The 20,192-nt window shown below is 42.7% G+C and overlaps 1 protein-coding gene across 1 annotated transcript in view; it reads right to left on the reverse strand.

The window, feature by feature from the left end:
- Positions 1-20,192, reverse strand: part of LOC126259553 (glutamate receptor 1-like) — a 412,783-nt gene that overhangs the window by 126,248 nt on the left and 266,343 nt on the right. The window contains exon 5 of the mRNA XM_049956438.1: positions 14,225-14,357. Coding sequence (XP_049812395.1) covers positions 14,225-14,357 — 133 coding nt within the window. The remainder of the gene's footprint in view (positions 1-14,224; positions 14,358-20,192) is intronic.

The following is a 20,192-nucleotide window of genomic DNA, read 5'->3' on the forward strand; positions in this document are numbered from 1 at the left end:
CTGAAGAAAGCTACCTGCCATCATGTGTAGTGCCAATAGTGAAGAAATGCAGAGGCAGTGGTGCTACGGTATGGAGTTGTTTTTCGTGTAGAGCGTATGGTCCCTCATTTTAGTGCTTAAGAAAACGGTAAATGCGGAAGGATATGAACACATTTTACAGTACTGTAGAGGAACAGCTCGGAGGAGATGATTGTATCAGTATGACAACGCAAGCTGTCATAAAGCAGCATCTCTGAGACAATGGTTTGTGGACAATGGCGCTCCTGATACGGACTGATTGTCCAAAGTCGTGGCATGAACCCAATGGAACACCTCTGGGATGAATTACATCATCGATTAGATCTAGACCCCAGCGTCCTACATCGGTACCTTCTCTGGTTGGATTCTTGAGGAAGAATGGGCTGCCATTCCTTCACAGACATTCAGTAACCTTACTGTCTCCGGTAGAGTTAAAGCCCTCGTAAACTCGAAGGGTCCACTTACAGGTGTCCAGATACTTTTGATCAGACTGTATATGTTGATCTTGAGCGATGGTAGCAACACAGGTGTTAAAAAGTCATATACGCGGCTTCTAGTACTCCAGAAAACATTTCCGGGAGTAAACACATATGACGGAGTGGTTTCTCCAAATAGATTAGGGATATGATTCTTCATTGTACTTTTGCAACGTGAGCTTATGAACCTTCTCTAATGACCTCGATGTTGACGGGACATGTATGTTGAACAGTTATACTTAGGGTACAGCATTCATTGTCTATGTAAAAACGCACCAATGAACGCCAATGTGACTGATCCACGTTGAACTTCACCCATTCAATAATGTCGTAAAATTTAATTTATAGTCTGATGCTGTAGCCTTTCGAGCATCAGTATCCAAAACTTCACGAGTACATTAGACAAAATGGGATTGTGCAGGAAGCTTCTGTTCTTGAACTGAATTGATTAACATCAAATAAATTCTTTCACACTATAAATGTAAAAAAAGATAATTCTGGAAAAATTGAGAAAATATCAAGAACAAGAGCTGTGTAACTTCATCAGGAACATGTTAATTAAAATAAAAGGAAATGATACCAAAAACATAATATATCATAGTAATATACGAGAAAACTTTGTATTGTGTGCTATCACAGATGTAGATTTTTATCACGATGAAATAGACCGCTTCAGCTGTATGATGATCCAGTTAGTTTCGCGGCGTTAGAGCCACACCTCCAGGGATATATATATATATATATATATATATATATATATATATATATATATATATATATATATATATATATATATATGAACAAGAACAAAACGTATAAAGATCCAGTTTCGGTCAAACGAAGTTGAACTATACACTGAAGTGCCAGAAGTCATGAGATACCTCATAGTATCGTGCCGGATCCCCTTTTGCCTGGCTTAGTGTAGCAGCTCGACGTGGAATGGACTCAACAAATCGTTGGAAGTCCACTGCAGAAATATTGAGCCATGCTGCATCTGTAGTCTTTCATTATCGCGAAATGTTGCCGGTGCAGGATTTTGTGCACGAACTGACCTCTGAATTACATCCCATAAACGTTCGAAGGGATTCATGTCGGGCGATCTGGGTGGCCAGTCTATTCGCTTGAATTGTCCAGAAAGTTCTTCAAACAATCACGAACGGCCCGGTGACATGGCGCGTTGTCATCCTTGAAAATTACATCGGAAATCGTTGCAAATGGTCTTCAAGTAGCCGAACATAACTATTTACAGTCAATGATCGGTTCAATTGGACCAGATGATCCATTCCACTCCATGTAAACACAACCCAGCCCATTAAGGAGCCACCACCAGCTTTCACACCGTCTTGTTGACTACTTGGGTCCATGGCTTCGTGGATTCTCTGTCGCACTCGAAGCCTAAGATCAGCTCATACCAACTGATTCATGACTCATATGGCCAAGCTGCAGTCATGGACTGTGCGGCGGGTCCTGGCGGAGATTCGAGTCCTCCCTCGGGCATGTGTGTGTGTGTGTTTGTCCTCAGGATAATTTAGGTTAAGTAGTGTGTAAGCTTAGGGACTGATGACATTAGCAGTTAAGTCCCATAACATTTCCCAAACATTTTTTTCATATGGCCAAGCCACGGTTTTCCGGTCGTCTAGGGTCACGAACCCAGGAGAAGTGCTGCAGGCGATGCCGTGCTGTTAGCAAAAGCACTTGCTTCAGTCGTCTGCTGCCACAGTCTACTAACGCCAAATGTCGCCGCACTGCCGTAGCAGATACGTTAGTCGTACGTCCCACATTGATTTCTGCGGTTATTTCGCGCAATGTTCCTCGCCTGTTAGCACTGACAGCTCTACGCAAATGCTCCTGCTCTCGGTCGTTAAGTGAAGGCCGTCGGCCACTGTGTTGCCCATGGTGAGAGGCAGTGCCTGAAATTTGGTATTCTAGGCACACTATTGACATTGTGGATCTCGGAATACGGAATTCCGTAATTATTTCCGAAATGGAATGTCCCATGTGTCTAACTAGAACTAATATTCCGCGTTCAAAGTCTTCAATTCCCATCGTGCGGCCATAAACACGTCGGGAACCTTTTCTCATGAAGCACCTTAGTACGAACGACAGCTCCGCCAATGTCCTTTTATATATCGTTTACGTCATACTACATTTATCTGTATATTGGCGTATCGCTATCCCATGACCTCAGTGTACATGGAACAGTACATGAAAATTATATACTTACATTTATTTCATAATTTAAGCGATAGCTTATAGATGACCCAACATTCTTTGTCCAATTGTGATGAAAATATTCAACGTCGAGATGTCGGTAGTCCAATTTCAAATATGGTAGAGTGCATGGTACATCATCCTGATATAGGAAATGTATAATAATTATAAAGTGGTAAACCAAATTGAAGAAATTATGTGTGTAGGCGATGAAAGCTACGTTCACACTGGTAAGAGAAAAGAAATCTTATAAAGCAGAGCATGTATGATTTATTATAGGTAACGAAGGTCAAGTCTAGAGAAAATGCTGCTTACAAAATTGAACATCATCCAGATAAAAGGACTGGGTAGTGGGAAAACTAAAATATTATATACATATACCAAAGGCGTATCATCGTAATGACAATGCGAGGAACTTTTTCAGTGCCTTGTTGACTACTTGGGTCCATGGCTTCGTGGGTTATGCGCCGCACTCTATCAGCTCGTACCAACTGACTCCGGACTCATATGACTAGACCACTGTCTCTGTCACTCGGCTTTGTTTGGTCTTTCGCGGAAGTACCCGATACAGCGCGAAATTTCATTTAGCAATGCGATATGGAATTTTTCGGTCGTGACAATTCCTTCAGTTAGGCAGAATCGTGGTGTCAACGCTGTACATTCTTTACTATTTGTTCGTAATTCAAAGGTCCAGTGGCTGTTTGCACAAAAAGTGGTAGTCTAGCGATCTGTCATTACAATCCTTTAAAACGAATGGGAGCGACAGAAGAGAGGGATGAGAATTCTCAATTCGCGTAAGTGACGGGTACTGATTATTTGCCATTAAACGTCATTACATTCCCACGCAGAAAGAATTTAAAGATTAAGTTGACAGTGAAATAGCAAAAAACTGGAAAATCGACTGGCGGGATTCGTTGTTCTGTACATGAAGAAGCCCTCTGTACTAAATTTGGAGGCTGGGGGCACGTGAACAAATTGGTGGAACGAACAGTAAAATTCCTGAAGTCCCACGCTTTATCCTATTGTCAGTTGCAGCAATTTTAAATGCAACTGAATGAAGAATATGGCGGCTTCAAATATTACTGGAAAGTATGTTGGTTACGTCAAGGGGTATGCATGGATCAATTTTTCACTTTAAAACTAGCTGTTGTTGAATTTACGACGGAAAAAGGAGAGGAGTAACGAAAATTAGAGCATCCGGAGTGGATTTTAAGACTTCACATTTAAGTGGACTTGACTCCAAACTGCTCACAGTAAGACATTGCAAAGTCACTTCTTTCTGATTTGATGGAGATGCGTTTAAAAAAAAATCTTGTTGTAGAAGGGACACAAGCTGACAAAGACAGTCCAGTTCCCTAAGCTCAATGGCGTTAAAAAAATCTGAAGTCTGAAGAATTTATTGTGGTCTTGTAAGAATTACTTGGATATTTTTATAAAGGTTTTGAGGTCACTTTCAATCTTATATCTGTTTTAGAGCAGTTTTTCAGACCACTTAGTTGAAAGCACCTCTGTGCATTTGTAGAAGCCAATAAGGAAAATGGGCGCATGCACGTAAGAACGTATGAAGCGAAAGCTGACATAGTAACAGAATCATAAAGTGTCAGAGCAAGTTGGGTAGCATCTTTACAAGTAATATTACAATTTTTGCAAGTAATTTTACAACCCAGCAAGAGAATGTATGCTGGTAGCTGGGTAACGAGCAAGGGTGAACAGATGGTGTTGCGAAAGATGCGAGCCGGGTCCTGAATGGTGTAAACGTTGTATTAAGTGATGAGAGCAATAAGAAAGAGAAGTACTAGGAAGGAAAGGGAAGTTTTCTTATGTTTAAATCTAGACAGCTCAGAACTACCCGTAATTTGCACGAATGCTACCTCTACAGGTCGAACCACAACTCCACTGATAAATTGTCACAGGTTGTTCAGGGATACATTACGGATACTTGTAACGGACGGTGTCCCGTGGCGCGTTACAGAGTTATTGCATTTCGGTTGGTTTCTTTCACCAATTAGCTTTGTATCTGTCTCGCACTGAAAACAGTGTACAGATGTCGACGGTGTGTCTTGTTTCCACTTGCTCACAATATATGCTGCTGGGAACCGTAATGTCCTCCTTACCACATTACCCTCAAGTTTGCGTTCGGTACTCCTCGATTCTGGGTAAAATTTTGTTTTCTGGTAATGTTCGTCCTGCGTTAACAGCGACGCACAGAAGTTCTACGGATAGATCTACTGATGAAGAGTCAGCCGGTATGCAACTCGTGTATTGGTTCACCGGATGCCGTGGAAGAGCGGCACAACAACGCTTTGCTGAGGTACATGAAACGAATTCGAAGTTGCTAATACAAAGGATCATCAGCTGTATAGGAGATTGGCGACAGTGAAAATTTTGTGCCGGACCGGAACACGAACCAGGGTTGTACTCTTACACACATTATGAAATTCCTGCACAGGAGTGGACATTTTAATTGAAAGTCGCTACTTGGTTTTGGCGGATAAATACGATACTGCAGTGCCCGTGTTGTTAAGAAGAATGACGCAATGTTCCTTTGGACATGCATCCTTACATCGCTTTTCTCCCTTGTAGAGCTAGAAGGGGCATTCAAATGAGACCCGGTCACTAGTGTAAAGTAACAGTAAAAATTTTATTAACTCAAGAATGTAGTTATATACAGTACAAGTACTCAAACTGTTCGCAGATTTATCCCGTTGCCGGTCGATTTCATCCTTGAAGAAGCTAGTAGGCTGCTGTCGGATCCTGACCTGGACCCAGTCACACACGTTGTCATCCGTTGCCAATCGGTGTCCGCGAATAGCTTCTTTTACAGGACAAATCACATGAAAGTCTCACGGTGAAAGGTCGGGACTGTGCGGTGGATGTTTCAGCGTTCCCCACCGAAACAGCTGCAAAGTCATCTTCACCGCGTTGGCCGTGGGTGGGCGGGCATTACCATGCAGGAGAGTAACGGCGTTGGACAACATGCCACGGCGTCTCGACTTGATGGCTCGTCTAAAGTTCCACAAAGTGGCTTGATAAAGCTAGGTATTGATGGTGGTTCCCCGTTCCACGAACTCGACAATAGCGGGCCCTTGTGGTAAAAAAGGAAGGACATCATGAGCTTACCAGAATTGGTGTGCACGGCCTTTGATTTCTTTGGAGGTGGTGAAGTCGCATGTTTCCATTTCTTGCTTTGACGCTTGCTTTCCGGTTCAAAATGGTGGCACCATGTTTCGTCACCTATGACAATAAGCGACAGGAAGCCGTATTCCTCCTCATAATAACGTTGCAGATGACTCAAAGACAGCACCATTCGAGTACTGCGCTGTTTGGTGGTCAATTGCTGGGGAACCCACTGTGCACAGATCTTCCCAAAGTTCAAGTGTTGATGCATTATTGTGTAGGTGGTTCAAATGGCTCTGAGCACTATGCGACTTAACTTCTGTGGTCATCAGTCCCCTAGAACTTAGAACTACTTAAACGTAACTAACCTAAGGACATCACACACATCCATGCCCGAGGCAGGATTCGAACCTGCGACCGGAGCGGTCACGCGGTTCCAGACTGAAGCGCCCAGACCGCACGGCCACACCAGCCGGCTGTGTAGGTGGTGCCGACGTTAATATCCAGTAACCTATGGATCTCGTCCACGGTGACTCTGCGGCTGTCCAAGACTAAAGTATTGACTTCCGCAACTATTTCCGGTGTGATGACACGATGAACCTGTCCAGAACGAGCGTCGTCTTCCAGTGACTCGCGTCCCTCAAGGAAGCGTTTGCGCCATTCCACAACACTTGAACGACTCACACTGTACTCACCGTACACAGCCTTCATCCGTCGATACATTTCACAGCCTCCAACTCCCTCCGCCGCCAAAAATCGAATCACTCCTCGTTGTTCCTGCTTACACGCCTGCACGTTCGGTAGTGGACGATAACTTATGTGACCACCTTCTCTTCGGCGTGAAACAGCACTGGCGCTATGTAACATCAAACGGTTCGCGCGCGTCAGTCTCTCTACCAATAGTTGGCGCCATCATACCCGCTGTTACGTGGTGCCACCTTACGTGTAAGGCAATGGTAGACGCCTTGACCAGGTTTCATTTGAATGAACCTCATACATAATGTGTGTACGTGTACAGGTTGTGACGCTAGAACGACGACGTAAGGAAGTCTGGGTCTGGCCGTGGGTTGTGCACGGATATCCAAAGCGGTTCAGGCGACCGCTCCCATGAAGCGGGAAATCTGGGTTCGTGTCCCTGTGCGGCGCAAATTTTCATTGTCGTCGTTGCCTCATACAACTGATGGTTGTTCGTATTCTCAACTGCGAACACATTTCATGTATTTTATAACGACTGCAATCACCGCAGCTCCTGTTTCTTTCCGAAATGCATGAAAGTCCGAAGGAACATTGCATTGTTGTTCTCAACAAGACACTGCAAATCGTGCTATGATGACGTGTTCCCGTGACGGCAACCACTTCACAGTACTTTTGTATATGCCTGACAATTTTTGCATTACTTTGTATTGTGTCTTGCACTTTTTGGTTATTGCATGTTACAGGCTTGTACACTGCCCTCAAGGTACTTTCGCGGAAACAAGGCTGACTGCGGTGACAAACATTATTAGTCTGTAACAAGTCTCCCGAGATCGTGGGTCCCTTACACCAAAATACTCAGAAAGTAACCCCGAAAAAACTTTGAAAATTTGATGTGGAGTTCTGGTACATCCTGTATAGAATGGTTACGAAGCCACTTAGGTTATCGTTTTGACTATGTAGCCGATTGATGGTGTGTTTACATGGGCCTTATTTTATGTGAATGTGTGGCTGCAATTATGTTGTCTTCCAACATTACTACAATGTGGCTTCAGTACACGGTAAAGTTGCAGGACGACCGGGCAATACTGCTGAGAGATCAGGCAGTTGCAGGTAGCTGCCGAGGTATTGCCGTGGCGTTGCCGTATTGCAGGGCATGTCTATCTCTGTCCTTGTGTCCAAACGTATTCCCCTCACTCTCAGCTGTGCTTCCTCTTCCTCACGCCGACTACACTGCAGTTCCACGTCAAGTAATCGAGCTGTAAAACAATATTGTTTCGCTTCAGTTCCGAAGTTGTAAGTAGAAGACTGTATTTGTTTGTTCGCTACTGGAATGTAAAAGGGGACAAACTAGACAACCATGAATTCCATAAACGCGGTGTGTACATCTACGACCAGAGTCTTTGAACACAGAAAATAACACAAAAAAAAGTGAAATTGGTCATTCTTGCTGCTATCCTCGAAGTAGAAGCTGTACAGCAGTGAGTCATAATTTTATTCTTCATAGTTTCTTAAGACTTCTAAAATATTTTATAAAGCTTTATCACATGTGTTACCTTCTTTATGGGTAGCAACATCGCAACTGTCATTCTTTTTAGGGTTCCATGCCTTAATTTGTAAAATAGAGCTCTTGTATGTACACTTTGTTGTCCGTCTGTCTGTCCGACTGTTAAAAGCCACCTTTCTCAGGAACGGATAGACGTATCAAGTTCAGATTTACGTCGCGTATTGAGGTCCTTGATTCGGTGGAAGTGCATACGTTTTACGCCACTAAGTCACTTCAGTTAAAAGACACGGCCATTTATGTCACATATTTTGATACTCGAAAACATTCTCAACAAAACCTTTAGGGCGCTTCCCTGTGACATAGATTTATGAAATTTGGCAAGAGGCTAGGTTTCGCAGTACAAGTAAAGGAAAAAAAAAATCAGAAAATTGTTAAGTAGTAATTTTATAACACAGAAAAAGGATTTGTCATTTTTTTATCCATCTGTCTGTTTATCTGTCGGGCTGTTAAGACCATTTGTCTTGGGAACAGTTTGGCGTATCAAGTTCAAATTTATGTCACTTACTAAAATATCTACTCCCTTGGTGGTGTAAAAATGGTAAGTTTGTAAGCTAGTGCTATCAAAAGATACGGCCAATTATTTCACATATTTTCATACTCGAAAACTAACCCATCAAAGCCTACAGTGTCCTTTCCGTTGACGTAGAATCATTAAATTTGATAAGAAGTAAGGTTTCACAGTACAAAAAAAGGAAAAAAAATCAGAAAATTGTTAACTAGAAATAACATAACACGAAAAATTTTTTTGTCATTTTTTTATCCGTCTGTCTGTTTGTTTGTCCGGTTGTTAAGCCCCATTTTTCTCAGTAATCGGTAGACGTATCAGATTCAGATTTATGTCAGATACTACGGTCTATTCGCTGTGTACAAAGTTTAAGCATCTATGTCAATGCAATCGAAAGATACGGCCAGTTACGCCACATATTTTGATACTCGCGAAGTTACTCACCAAAACTTAAAATGTTATGGTTGATCTAGAATCATGAATGCTGGCGAGAAGGAAAGGATCGACAGTGCAAGTAAGGGGAAAAATATCCAAAAATTGTTAATTTGTAATTATATGATGCGGAAACAATATCTATTTGTGATTTGTTGTCCGTCCGTCTGTCTGTCCGTGTGCCAAGATCCCTTTTCACAGGAGTAGGTAGACGTATGAAGCTGTACTTTGTCATGCACTAAGATCTACGGCATTCGTGCTGTAAATTTCTACGTCAACGCAATAAAGGATACGGCTGTTTATGTCAAATATTTTGATACCTTGCCAGTATCGATACCGAAGACAGGGAAAAACCGCCATAATTCTCGATTTACGGGTTGTATGAACTATCTACGTACATAATTAATTTTGTAATAAAATGAAACACCTGCAACCGTCCTTCAGATGTTATTTATTATATAGCAACGACTTTCGGTGACTCACAATCAGTACTCCATCTTCAGGCATTAAGTGACGCCGAGGGGTGAACTCCAATCGTATAGACGATCCCATCAGTGTTGAAGAGACATAAAAATGTTAATGCTACGTGATGTGATGCTTTCCCGGTGTTTTTGTAGCTTCTAGAATTTTCGGGTCCCCGACCGGGTCACGTCATTCGTTCTCCACGATATTTCCACCAACAGACGTGTTGCCATCTTCGGGTGGCTCCTGATGAGCTGTGCTGTAGTTGGAGTCGGCCGTTACACCCCCTCCCTCCACCCCCCCCCCCTTCCCACCCATCACACCGATCTAGTCCCTACCTGTGCATGCATCGTTGCGTGTGGTGGCCTTGGTGGGAGCGGCGAACTGTGGTATAGTGGATTTTCTGGAGACATTGCAGTGATTTGTGTTCCTGTTTTGCTTCCTGATGTTGTCTAGGTACAACCAGTTTAAAAGCACGCCTAATGTTCTTAATGCTGTAACAATTGCTTAGGAATGTTGTCTCCAAGTGTTCCAGCTCAGTTGTAACGCAGTCTTGGCCTCACAATCTTGGAGCGACACAATGTCAAATGTGTTTTCCGTCCATCCCCTAAGGAGTTGATACTACCAGGTTCAGTAAACCATGACTTAGCCCTTCGCAAACCGAGTTCTACCGAATACTCTTCCAATGCGGGAAGATACACTTTAGGGAAACTGTGTAGACTGTAAAAGAGAGATTCCACACTGTATTACGCAAGACAACCGAATCAGCCTGCCATAACATAGATTACAACAAAACTAAGACAATTAGGCAGTATTCTACCTTATGGGATTGTTTGATTAAAGACATCAGGTACTTTGGATCCAGGACGGTGTAATTAAATAAGTTAGTGGCCTACAACTGAGTCAGGCGTGGAACCTGCACAGAGCTCATAAAGAGCAAAGCGTTCTGGTGCACTGACGTCCGTACTCGGCGGCGACAGCTCGGACACAAAATACGACAGTTGGCAACCGGACGTCTCAACACCCCCCCCCCCCCACCCCAATCGCCGTCACCTGCACGGACAGCGACAGGAGCGGAGGAATGGAGGAGATAACGGACAGTTAACACGGGACACCGATCCCAGAAGAGCAGCAGACGTCGGGACCCTCCTGAAGACGGTAATGTGTCTGGAAACATGCCCCGGCTGTGGCTGAGTCATGTCTCCGCAATATCCTTTCTTCCAGTAGTGCTAGTCCTGCAAGTTTCGCAGGAGAACTTCTGTGAAGTTTGGAAGGTAGGAAATGAGGTACTGGCGGAAGCAAAACTGTGAAGACGGGTCGTGAGTCGTGCTTGGGTAGCCCAGTTGGTAGAGCACTTGCCTGCGAAAGGCAAAGGTCTCGAGTTCGAATCTCGGTCCGGCACACAGTTTTAATCTGCCAGGAAGTTTGGTAACGAGTCTATTTGCAGAAATGTCGTGGGTGACTAACGATGCGTCCTCGGTAGAGAGAATTCTATAATTAACAGCTATGGTATATTTGAGCCTAATACCGAAATGCACGAGGCGGACCTCGAGCCCGCCATTCCCGCTTGCGAGGCAGCGACGCTACTCCGAGACAACGGAAGCCGGCCTCCAGCACACGGCAGTTGATTACTGCGCGTTAGTGCCTCGGGCCCAGCCACGACGCCACGTTCGACATTAACTGTAGTGTGCTGCTGAGTTACGGCCGCAGTAAGGCAGGCGGCGAAGACGGCACAGTGGTGGCTGCGTAGCTCTGCGACGGCAGGTACAGGCCTGGAGTGTCCCTGCCGTCCGCGGTACTAAACCAGCCGACAAGAGGACACCGAGGGGGCGAGACTGCGGCAGCGGTTCCCGTCTCCTCTGCCCCACGGGCTGTAAATCGTGGGGGCGCGATTCAGACCGAAATTCCCGAGTTCTATGTTGCAAAACAGCACAGACTGCATGTGCCAATTTGTTTCGTTAATCACCGCCCTTAACAAAATGCTCGGAAGTTATCAGGTTCTTATTTAATACGTGAGGGAATTATATGCAGCATGTGACGGTGAAAATTTAAATAATAGTTCCTTGGAGAAGAGAAGATTTTATGTAATAAAATTGGTTCAATGCAATTTTAACCCTAAATTACAGAACTCTCATCTACTTTCGATTTTAGTTGGTACGTCTTTGCCGTTGCCGCCAAACTGGACAATCAGCGACACGTGCTCTTGAGTATCTTTATGGTAAAGGTTGTTGTTAACAATGGCTGAATTCTTTATTACCTAAATCTAGCGGTTTGCTAACACTGGTACATTTGTCGTAAATGTAACGAATGTTTAGTATTGGTGTACCCTGTTTTCTAATAATCGGCCTATTTCTTCCGTCTTAGTGTGGCATGATAGGAGAAACACCAAGCAATGTTAGTTTATGTCACACTGGCCCTATTCAGTGCTAATATCGTCTTTTGCTACTGAAATTAGCTGGTACTGAGTTTGACACTAAGATGCTGGGTGATTTGCTTGAAGAAGTTAATAAAGGCAAAGACGATCGAGAATTTATTGAAGAGGAAAATTTTCTTGATGAAGATGCTGTGTTTACGGATGACTGATGTAGAACAGGTTTTGAAGCGCCAAATGGGGAAAACGAGGAAACGGAAGAAGAACGCCTAAGTAACCGTACATGACAGCAGAAGACTCTCTATACATTTGTAATTAGTGCATAACATAAATTATGACTTCTTTTCCGACAAGTTTTTGAGCAGTTAAATGTCATGTAGGGTACAAAATAGAACATTTTCTACTTGTTTTTGTGCATAATATGTCATTGGAGATTTAATAATTGTAATCAACTACCGCACAACATATAAACTCTGACTTCCTTTGGATAGAATTTGTAGTGATAAAATTTACCATGGTTTAGTAACTGTGTAATATTTCCCCCCTTTTAGTGCTCTGATTAAGTAGCTAATCTGCCAAGATTAGCTGCTTCAGTTAGGTTTCATAAAAATATGCAAAATAAAATATTGAGAGATGTACAGAGTGGACAGAAAATCCCTTTCCATTATACGATATCCAAAGCATACGTTATAAGAGAAGAATTTGTTTTTAAGGAACCATTCTGTATATTAAAAAATAGATATAATGCTAACAGAACCGCCACTGGCTAACAAAATTAGAATTGAAGAACACGACATCAAAGTTGCTGAAAAGTTTAAATATTTGGAAGAAATAATAACACACAACCTGAATGAGAATCTTCATAGCAGAGTAGAATAAACAAATTGATTACAAATCATCGTGTTACCAAGAACACAATTACAAAAATGCCTCACAATAGCCACAAAAATGAAACACTACAAAAAAGTCGCACAGTCGCAAATAACATATGCATATAACTGTATTTAAAACAATCAACACTGTAGCAGTAGACAGATTACTCAAAACAGAAAGAAGTATAGTCAGAACATGTATCAATAAAAAGTACGAAAAAGACGGAGTGTGGAGAATAGCTTCAAATGAAACAGTCTGTAAAGAAATTGAACCATGGACAAGTATAACGAAAAACAAACGGATCTCTTTCTTAGGACAACAGAAAACAGAATTAGCAGGAGAATAATTGAGAAGTTATGGAATAGTACGAGCGGTATTAGATGGATAGCAGAGATCAAGGAGGACATGATAAAATAACATATTACGACGGAGGATTTGAAAGGCAAGACAGACGCGCTCAAGATGCTTCAGGACAAAAATATCACACTACCAAGAAACAGAGACTGGGAAGGGTGATTTAGGATGAGGGGAGAAGGACACGATCGGAAAGAATGAAAAAGTATTGGGGCAACGAAAAACAGAAGAACCTAACTGATAATATTGACTAAAGTGGTCCAATGTAGACCATAAAATAGAATGAATAAATAAAAAATACGGTTAAATTTCCTAGAAAGTTTACAAAAGGAATTAAATTCCAGGGGGAAGATATGAACGTTTTGAAGTTTACCGATCACATTCTGTTCCATCTGAGACGACAAAGGACTTGTAATATCAGTAAAACAAAATGGTTAGTGACTTGATAAAGGTGACCATCAAGCAAATTAAAACGAGGATGATGGTATGTAGTCGAATAAAATCAGGTGACGATGAAAGAGTTTGATTACGAAATGATGAACTGAAGGTATTTGGGCAGCAAAATAACTGATGATGGGATAAGTAGAGAGGACAGGAAACGTGGACTTGTGATAGGAAGAAAATATTTTCTGAAAAAGAAGAAAAGAATGTTGGTGCGGAACATGACTTTAATTGTTAGAAAAACTTTTCTGAAGGTATTTGTCGGGAGTGGAGCCCTGGTCGGAAGTGAAACATGGAGAATGAAAAGCCCATACAAGAATAAAATAGAAACTTTTGTGACGCCACAGAAAAATGTCGAAGAGTAGATTGGTAGAGTAACTGATGAAGAGGTGCTGAATCCAATTGGGGAGAAAGTAAAAATTGGTAGAACTTGCCTAAAAGAAGGGATCATTTGATAGGATCTATTCTGAAGCATCAAGGAATTGTCAGTTAAGTAATGGAGGGACGTTTCGAGGGTAAAAATTGTAGAGGGAGGCCAAGTCTTGACTGCTATGAGCAGGTTGAAGTGGATGCAGATTACAACTGTTATACAGAGATAAAGAAACCTGCACAAGACAGACTAGCATGTAGAGCTGCATCGTACAGCTTTCTGACTGAAGTCCACAAAGACAGGTCGGCAGTGTTGGCCTGGTGGCTTGTCTTACCTGCTGACCTCTTCCAGGCTGTGCAGGTAGTCGATGGCCTCCGAGGCGTTGTGGACGCGCTTGACGGCCGCCACCTGCAGGGAGTCGCCGCCGGGCCGCAGGCTCTGGTAGATGCTCTGCAGCCGCAGCAGACCTGCGCACGCAGCCACCAGCCACTGCTGCAGTTGCTTTGTAAAGCTCGCCACTGTCCTACACCAGTGTGCTCAAGCTCATGTACTCCGTGCAAACATTCAGATTTCAGTCAATCGATCATCACCATATAATCATCTACATCAAGCAGTACGGAAATAGTCTTAGTGTAATATAAATCAAACAATATAAGGCTGTAGGCTTTCCCGGCGTAAACTATTCATGAAGGTTTCTCGGGCCTCCAGCCGGGTGGTAGCATTCATATCTCGCGAGATATCAATGCTACCACCCGGCTGGAGACCCGAGAGTCTAATGCCGGCAACTGTAATGACGCAAACATAAATATTTAATTTATTTTTGGTGCCACAGTAAGAACGCGGTTCTAGGAGCTACAGTCTGGAACCGCGCGATCGCTACGGACGCAGGTTCGAATCCTGCGTCGGGCATGGATGTGTGTGATGTCCTTGGGTTAGTTAGGTTTAAGTAGTTCTAAGTTCTAGGAAACTGATGACCTCAGAAGTTAAGTCTCATAGTGCTCAGAGCCATTTTGAACCACAGTGAGAACACTGACGTACGGTTCAAATGGTTCAAATGGCTCTGAGCACTATGTGACTTAACTTCCGAGGTCATCAGTTCCCTAGAACTTAGAACTACTTAAACCTAACTAACCTAAGGACATCACACACATCCATGCCCGAGGCATGACTCGAACCTGCGACCGTAGCGGTCGCGCAGCTCCAGACTGTAGCGCCTAGAACCGCTCGGCCACTCCGGCCGGCACAGACATACGGACTGGAGAGAACTTTCGCCTTCTGCTAAACATTGTTTGACTAATTTTGTTCTACTGAAACGTTGTTCATCACTTACTGTCCTGTCTTCATTGCTTTTCACGATACGATACGTTATTGCAGTGCCTGTGTTGCTCAGAAACACAGTGCAATGTTCCTTCGAACATACATGAATCAGGCACAACGGCGACCTCAGCCGATATGAAAAACATGAAATGTATACACAGCTGCGAATATGGACAACCATCAGCTGTATAATGGAACGACGACAATGAAAATTTGTACCGAACCGGGCCTCGAATCAAGATTTCCCGTTTATCTGGAGCGGTCGTCTTAGAATTTGGCTATCCGAGCACGCTTCACGGCAAGACCAAACCTTGATAAAGCATGTTGGAAACGTATGGAAGTTTGGGTCGTTAACCATGTTGACGGCATATGGGAGTTTGGGTCTGGCAGTGAAGCGTGCTCTCGGTGAGCGTGAAATCCGAGTTCGAGTCCAGGTCCAGGACAAGTTTTCATTGTCGTCATTTGATTATACAGCTGATGGTTGTCCATATTCGCAACTGCGAATATATTTAATGAATTTCATAACATCTGTAGTCCCCGCAGTGCCTGTTCCTTCGGACATGCATGCATGTCCAAAGGAACATTGTATCGTAATTCGGAATTGCATAGGCACTCTAGAATCGTACAAATTTTCACTGTCGTCTTTCCATTATACAACTGCTGATGTACATATTCGCAGCTGCGAATAATATCTTTCATTGGGTTTTATTTCTCATTCTTTCTGAAAATTATTAAGACATATTAACATCTTGTGGATGTTATACAAAAAAAAAGTTTTTACATATACCAAAAGAGAGACAAGCGGGCGCTCGATTTTACATTGTGGCAGTGTTGAGACATGAAATGTTGTACGCTTGTCGTATGCTGAAAATTGTACCTAAATCCCTTATTTGGAAATAATATAGTCATATATTTTACCTCACATGACGCTATAAGTTATTTATGTTGGTATTTTTATATCTGCAAAGCATTCTACATCTTATTATCGGCAGACAACAAAAAAATTATTTTTCTTTTGTTTTTCGTCGAATTCAGACTGAATATCGCTATATTATATTGCCTTTTTTGCATGTTACATACAGCTCGTGATGCCACGGTCTTGCTTCCCTCGTTTTAGACTGGTTAATACACTTATTTCCTTTGGTAGTGCCTTTATTAACTGTTACACAGAAGAACAAGGTGTTTCTGCCACCATTTCGCTTGTTACTGTAGCTATTTGTTTCGTTTGTTCGAAGAGTCTTGCATGTTTTCAAAGTGCAGTTGATATATGAGATGTTTAACTCGTGTGTGCATGTTTTTATGCGTGTGTGCATGTTTGTATGCGTGTGTGAGACGACGCGTGTGCGCTTTCCCCATTTTTTTCAATACTTATGAAAGTAAAAGCATACAAAACTTTGAAATGAACGTATGACATCGTTCGCCGGGAGGCCCCTATTCGGGGAAATTTGGCCGCCAAGTGCAAGTCTCATTTCATTCGACGTCACATTGGGTGACTTGCGCGCCAGTGATGAGGATGAAATGATGATGACAATAACAACACCCAGTCCCCGAGCGGAGAAAATCTGCAACCCGACTGGGAATCGAACCCGGGCCGGCTTACGTGGGAGGCGAGCACGTTACCACCTAGCTAAGCAGGCGGACTACAAAAGACAATTATGTTGCATACAGGCTGACCTGAACAACTTTACTACACTACATGATGATAGGTTGATCGAGACGGGTAGTTAATAAAAGTTATTTAATCAGGAGCTCTTGGGGTTTCTGAAATTTGTTTCTTTCCAAGTATTTAACAGCTCAGGTGCACCACATGGACAAAATATTAGTAGTTATCCTGTTCACAATGTCCTTCGACGGGTATCTGAAAATACGCAGTTAGCAGAATATTCATAGACGCCAATAATCAAACGACACTATCATAGAGTTGCTCTTTGTGAAATATAGGGGTTTGGCAAAAATGTGGAAAAACCACGAGAAATGTGTGCTTGAACATTAATGCAGTTGGTAACCAAGCCTGCAGACTGCACTGTTATTTTTGACCGGGAACAGCACTTATGCAGTGTCCGCAATTCGTTGCAAGTTTCAATCGTGGTGAGGACAGCGTTCTGTGTAGTTATCAGTGCATTGTATCGGAGGTAAGTGAGTCCGAACGTGAGCAAGCTGTTGCTGCTTGTATGGTGGATGATTCCGTATCAATGAAAGCCGAGGTGTATGGTGTTTCAAGAAACACCGTATCGAAGATTTATACAGCTTACAGGGAAAGCGGAGAGACATCATCCGCCATATAGCAACGCATAAGAAAGTGTGTGTTGAGTGATAGTGACGGACGGTCATTGAAGAGGATCGTGACGAAAAGTAACAGGATGACAGCTGCAAAAGGTACTACGGAACTGAATGTCGCATCGCGAACCCATCAGTACCAAAGCAACACGAAGGGTGAGCCAGAACCAGAGAACTGCAGGGCGATCTGGAATTCCAAAACCACCCATCAGCGATGCAAATGCCCATAACAAAAAAACGAGTTGCCGAAACAATAAAACCTGGAGTGTGGAGCAATGGAAGGAAGTAATTCGATCGGGTAAGTCTTATTGCACACTGTTAACAAATTCTGACCAAGTTTATATCCCAAGAGTGAAACATAAGGAGAATTTAGGGATGCTTTGGGCAGCCTTATTATGGTGTTCCATGGACTCCATGATTACTCTACAAGATTACATTACTGTCAAGGATTATGTGCCCATTTTGGCCACTTCTGTGAGCACGTGGATGAAATGGTGTGCCTCCTCTGGCCACAATGGTCACCAGCTCTCAATATTATTGAGTCTCTGTGGTCTACTTTGGAGGGAAGGGTTCGTGACCGTTATCCACCTCCATCATCGTTGTTCGAACTTGCCACTCTTTTGCAGGAAGATTGGTATAAGATTCCCTCGAACACCATTTCATTGTTGTTGTTGTTGTTGGTCATGGAGGTGGTGAGGTCTTCAGTCCGAAGACTGGTTTGACCAGCTCTCCATGCTACTCCATCCTGGGCAAGCCTCTCCATCTCCGAGTAACTATTGCAACTTACGTCCTTACCTGCTTACTGTAATCATCTCTTGGCCTCCTTCTACAATTTTTACCCCTACACTTCGCTCTAATATAAAAACTGGTGATCCCTTGTATGTCTGAAATGTATCCTATCAATCGGTCTCCCCAATTCTGATCAGCACCTCCTCATCAGTTACGAGTTCTATCTATCTAATCTTCAGCATTCTTCTGTAGCACGACATTTCAAAAGCCTCTATTCTCTTCTTGTCTAAACTGTTTACCGTCCATATTTCACTTGTAAATATGGTTATATTCCATACAAATACTTTCATAAAAAAACTTGCTAACACTTCAATCTATATTCTATTTTAACGCACTTCTTTTCTTCAGAAATGCTTCTCTTTGTCACTGCCAGTCTACATCTTGTGTGCTCCCTACTTCGCCCATCATCATTTATTTGGTCGCCCAAAGAACAAAACTCATCTTCTGTTTTAAGAGTCTCGTTTCTTAACCTAATTCCCTCAGAATTACCTGATTTAATTCGAGTATATTCCAGTATCCTTGGTTTTCTTTTATTGATGTTCATCGTATAACCTCCTTTCATGATACTGTCTATTCCGTTCAAGTTTCTGACAGAATTAAAATGTCATCGACAAACCTCAAAGATTTTATTTCGTCTCCCTGCACTTTAATTCACACTTAAGATGTTTCTTTCGTTTCCTTTATTGCTTGCTCAATGTACAGATTGAAAACATCGGCGATAGGCTGCAAACCTGTTTCACTCGCTTCACATTGTGTCTTGCATCTGACACGGACACGCACACAGACACACAGACAGACAGACAGACAGACAGACACACACACACACACACACACACACACACACACACACACATATATATATATATATATATATATATATATATATATATATATATATATACAATAGAGTTACTGTGTCATGCAAAAGTTGCTCTGAAACTCGTACAAAACTGCCACATGCCCAACTTCAGAGGTACATGTGTAAATTCCTCTGAATCACATGACAAGTCTTTATGACATGTAGTGCAGATAGCCGTATGTACTTGTATAAGAGTATGCGCCTCATGTTGTTTAAGGAAACTATCGAACTATGCGAACATCAGCGGAATAAAAGAATTACGCGTTCAGGAATTCTGTGGAGTAGAGGTGGATGTCAAGCAGTTCTGATTTCAGTTTGTGTATGAAACTAATTTTACTATCCGTTCTTCACATCACTGCATAAGCGGTAAAAGTTTCTTATGACCTCACTCCACTCTGCATCACGCTAATAAGGGCGAATGAGGAAAAGCGTTAATCTCTTCCGTTAACACGCTGATGTGCGAAACTTAACGACGGAAGTAACTTTTGCATGATGTGTGTCATTGTCAAGTAACATAGTACTTTGCACACCTGTGGGGTAATGTGTTCATGAATGTTTCTGTTGTTTTCGAACTGTGACTGGTTACAACTAATATCGCAAGGAGCTGAATGTACTGTAAGGTGTTGTCAATGTACCTACCTGTTTCAAGAACCGTCTACAAGAGATGGTAAAGGCGTTGATACGTATTATACTTCTTACACACTTCGTTGTATGTGGTTGGGAGACTTGGTGGTCGTGTAAAGTTTCTGATGGACATATCTGTATGTTGCAACAAAGTCATGGGTTCCATTTTAAAACTATCCATAGAGCCTCTTTGAGTAAGGCCATTTGATACGGTCAATGGTGATTCATTCGTAGCACTGGGACGGTCAGCTCGGTGGTCCATTGATGCTAAACAAAAAGGGTAGCTTATCTACTGGCACCAGGTTCCACTACATCCCCTTCATCATCAACAACAATTGAAACACTAAATAATAAACGCGCTCCCCATAGTCACCTAAACGACACTGTTAGAGTTGGGACACCTCACAAGCCAAAGAGGGCGCCGTCAAGAAAGAAA

This window comes from Schistocerca nitens, chromosome 5 (genome assembly GCF_023898315.1).
Source record: "Schistocerca nitens isolate TAMUIC-IGC-003100 chromosome 5, iqSchNite1.1, whole genome shotgun sequence".
Lineage (NCBI taxonomy): Eukaryota > Metazoa > Arthropoda > Insecta > Orthoptera > Acrididae > Schistocerca > Schistocerca nitens.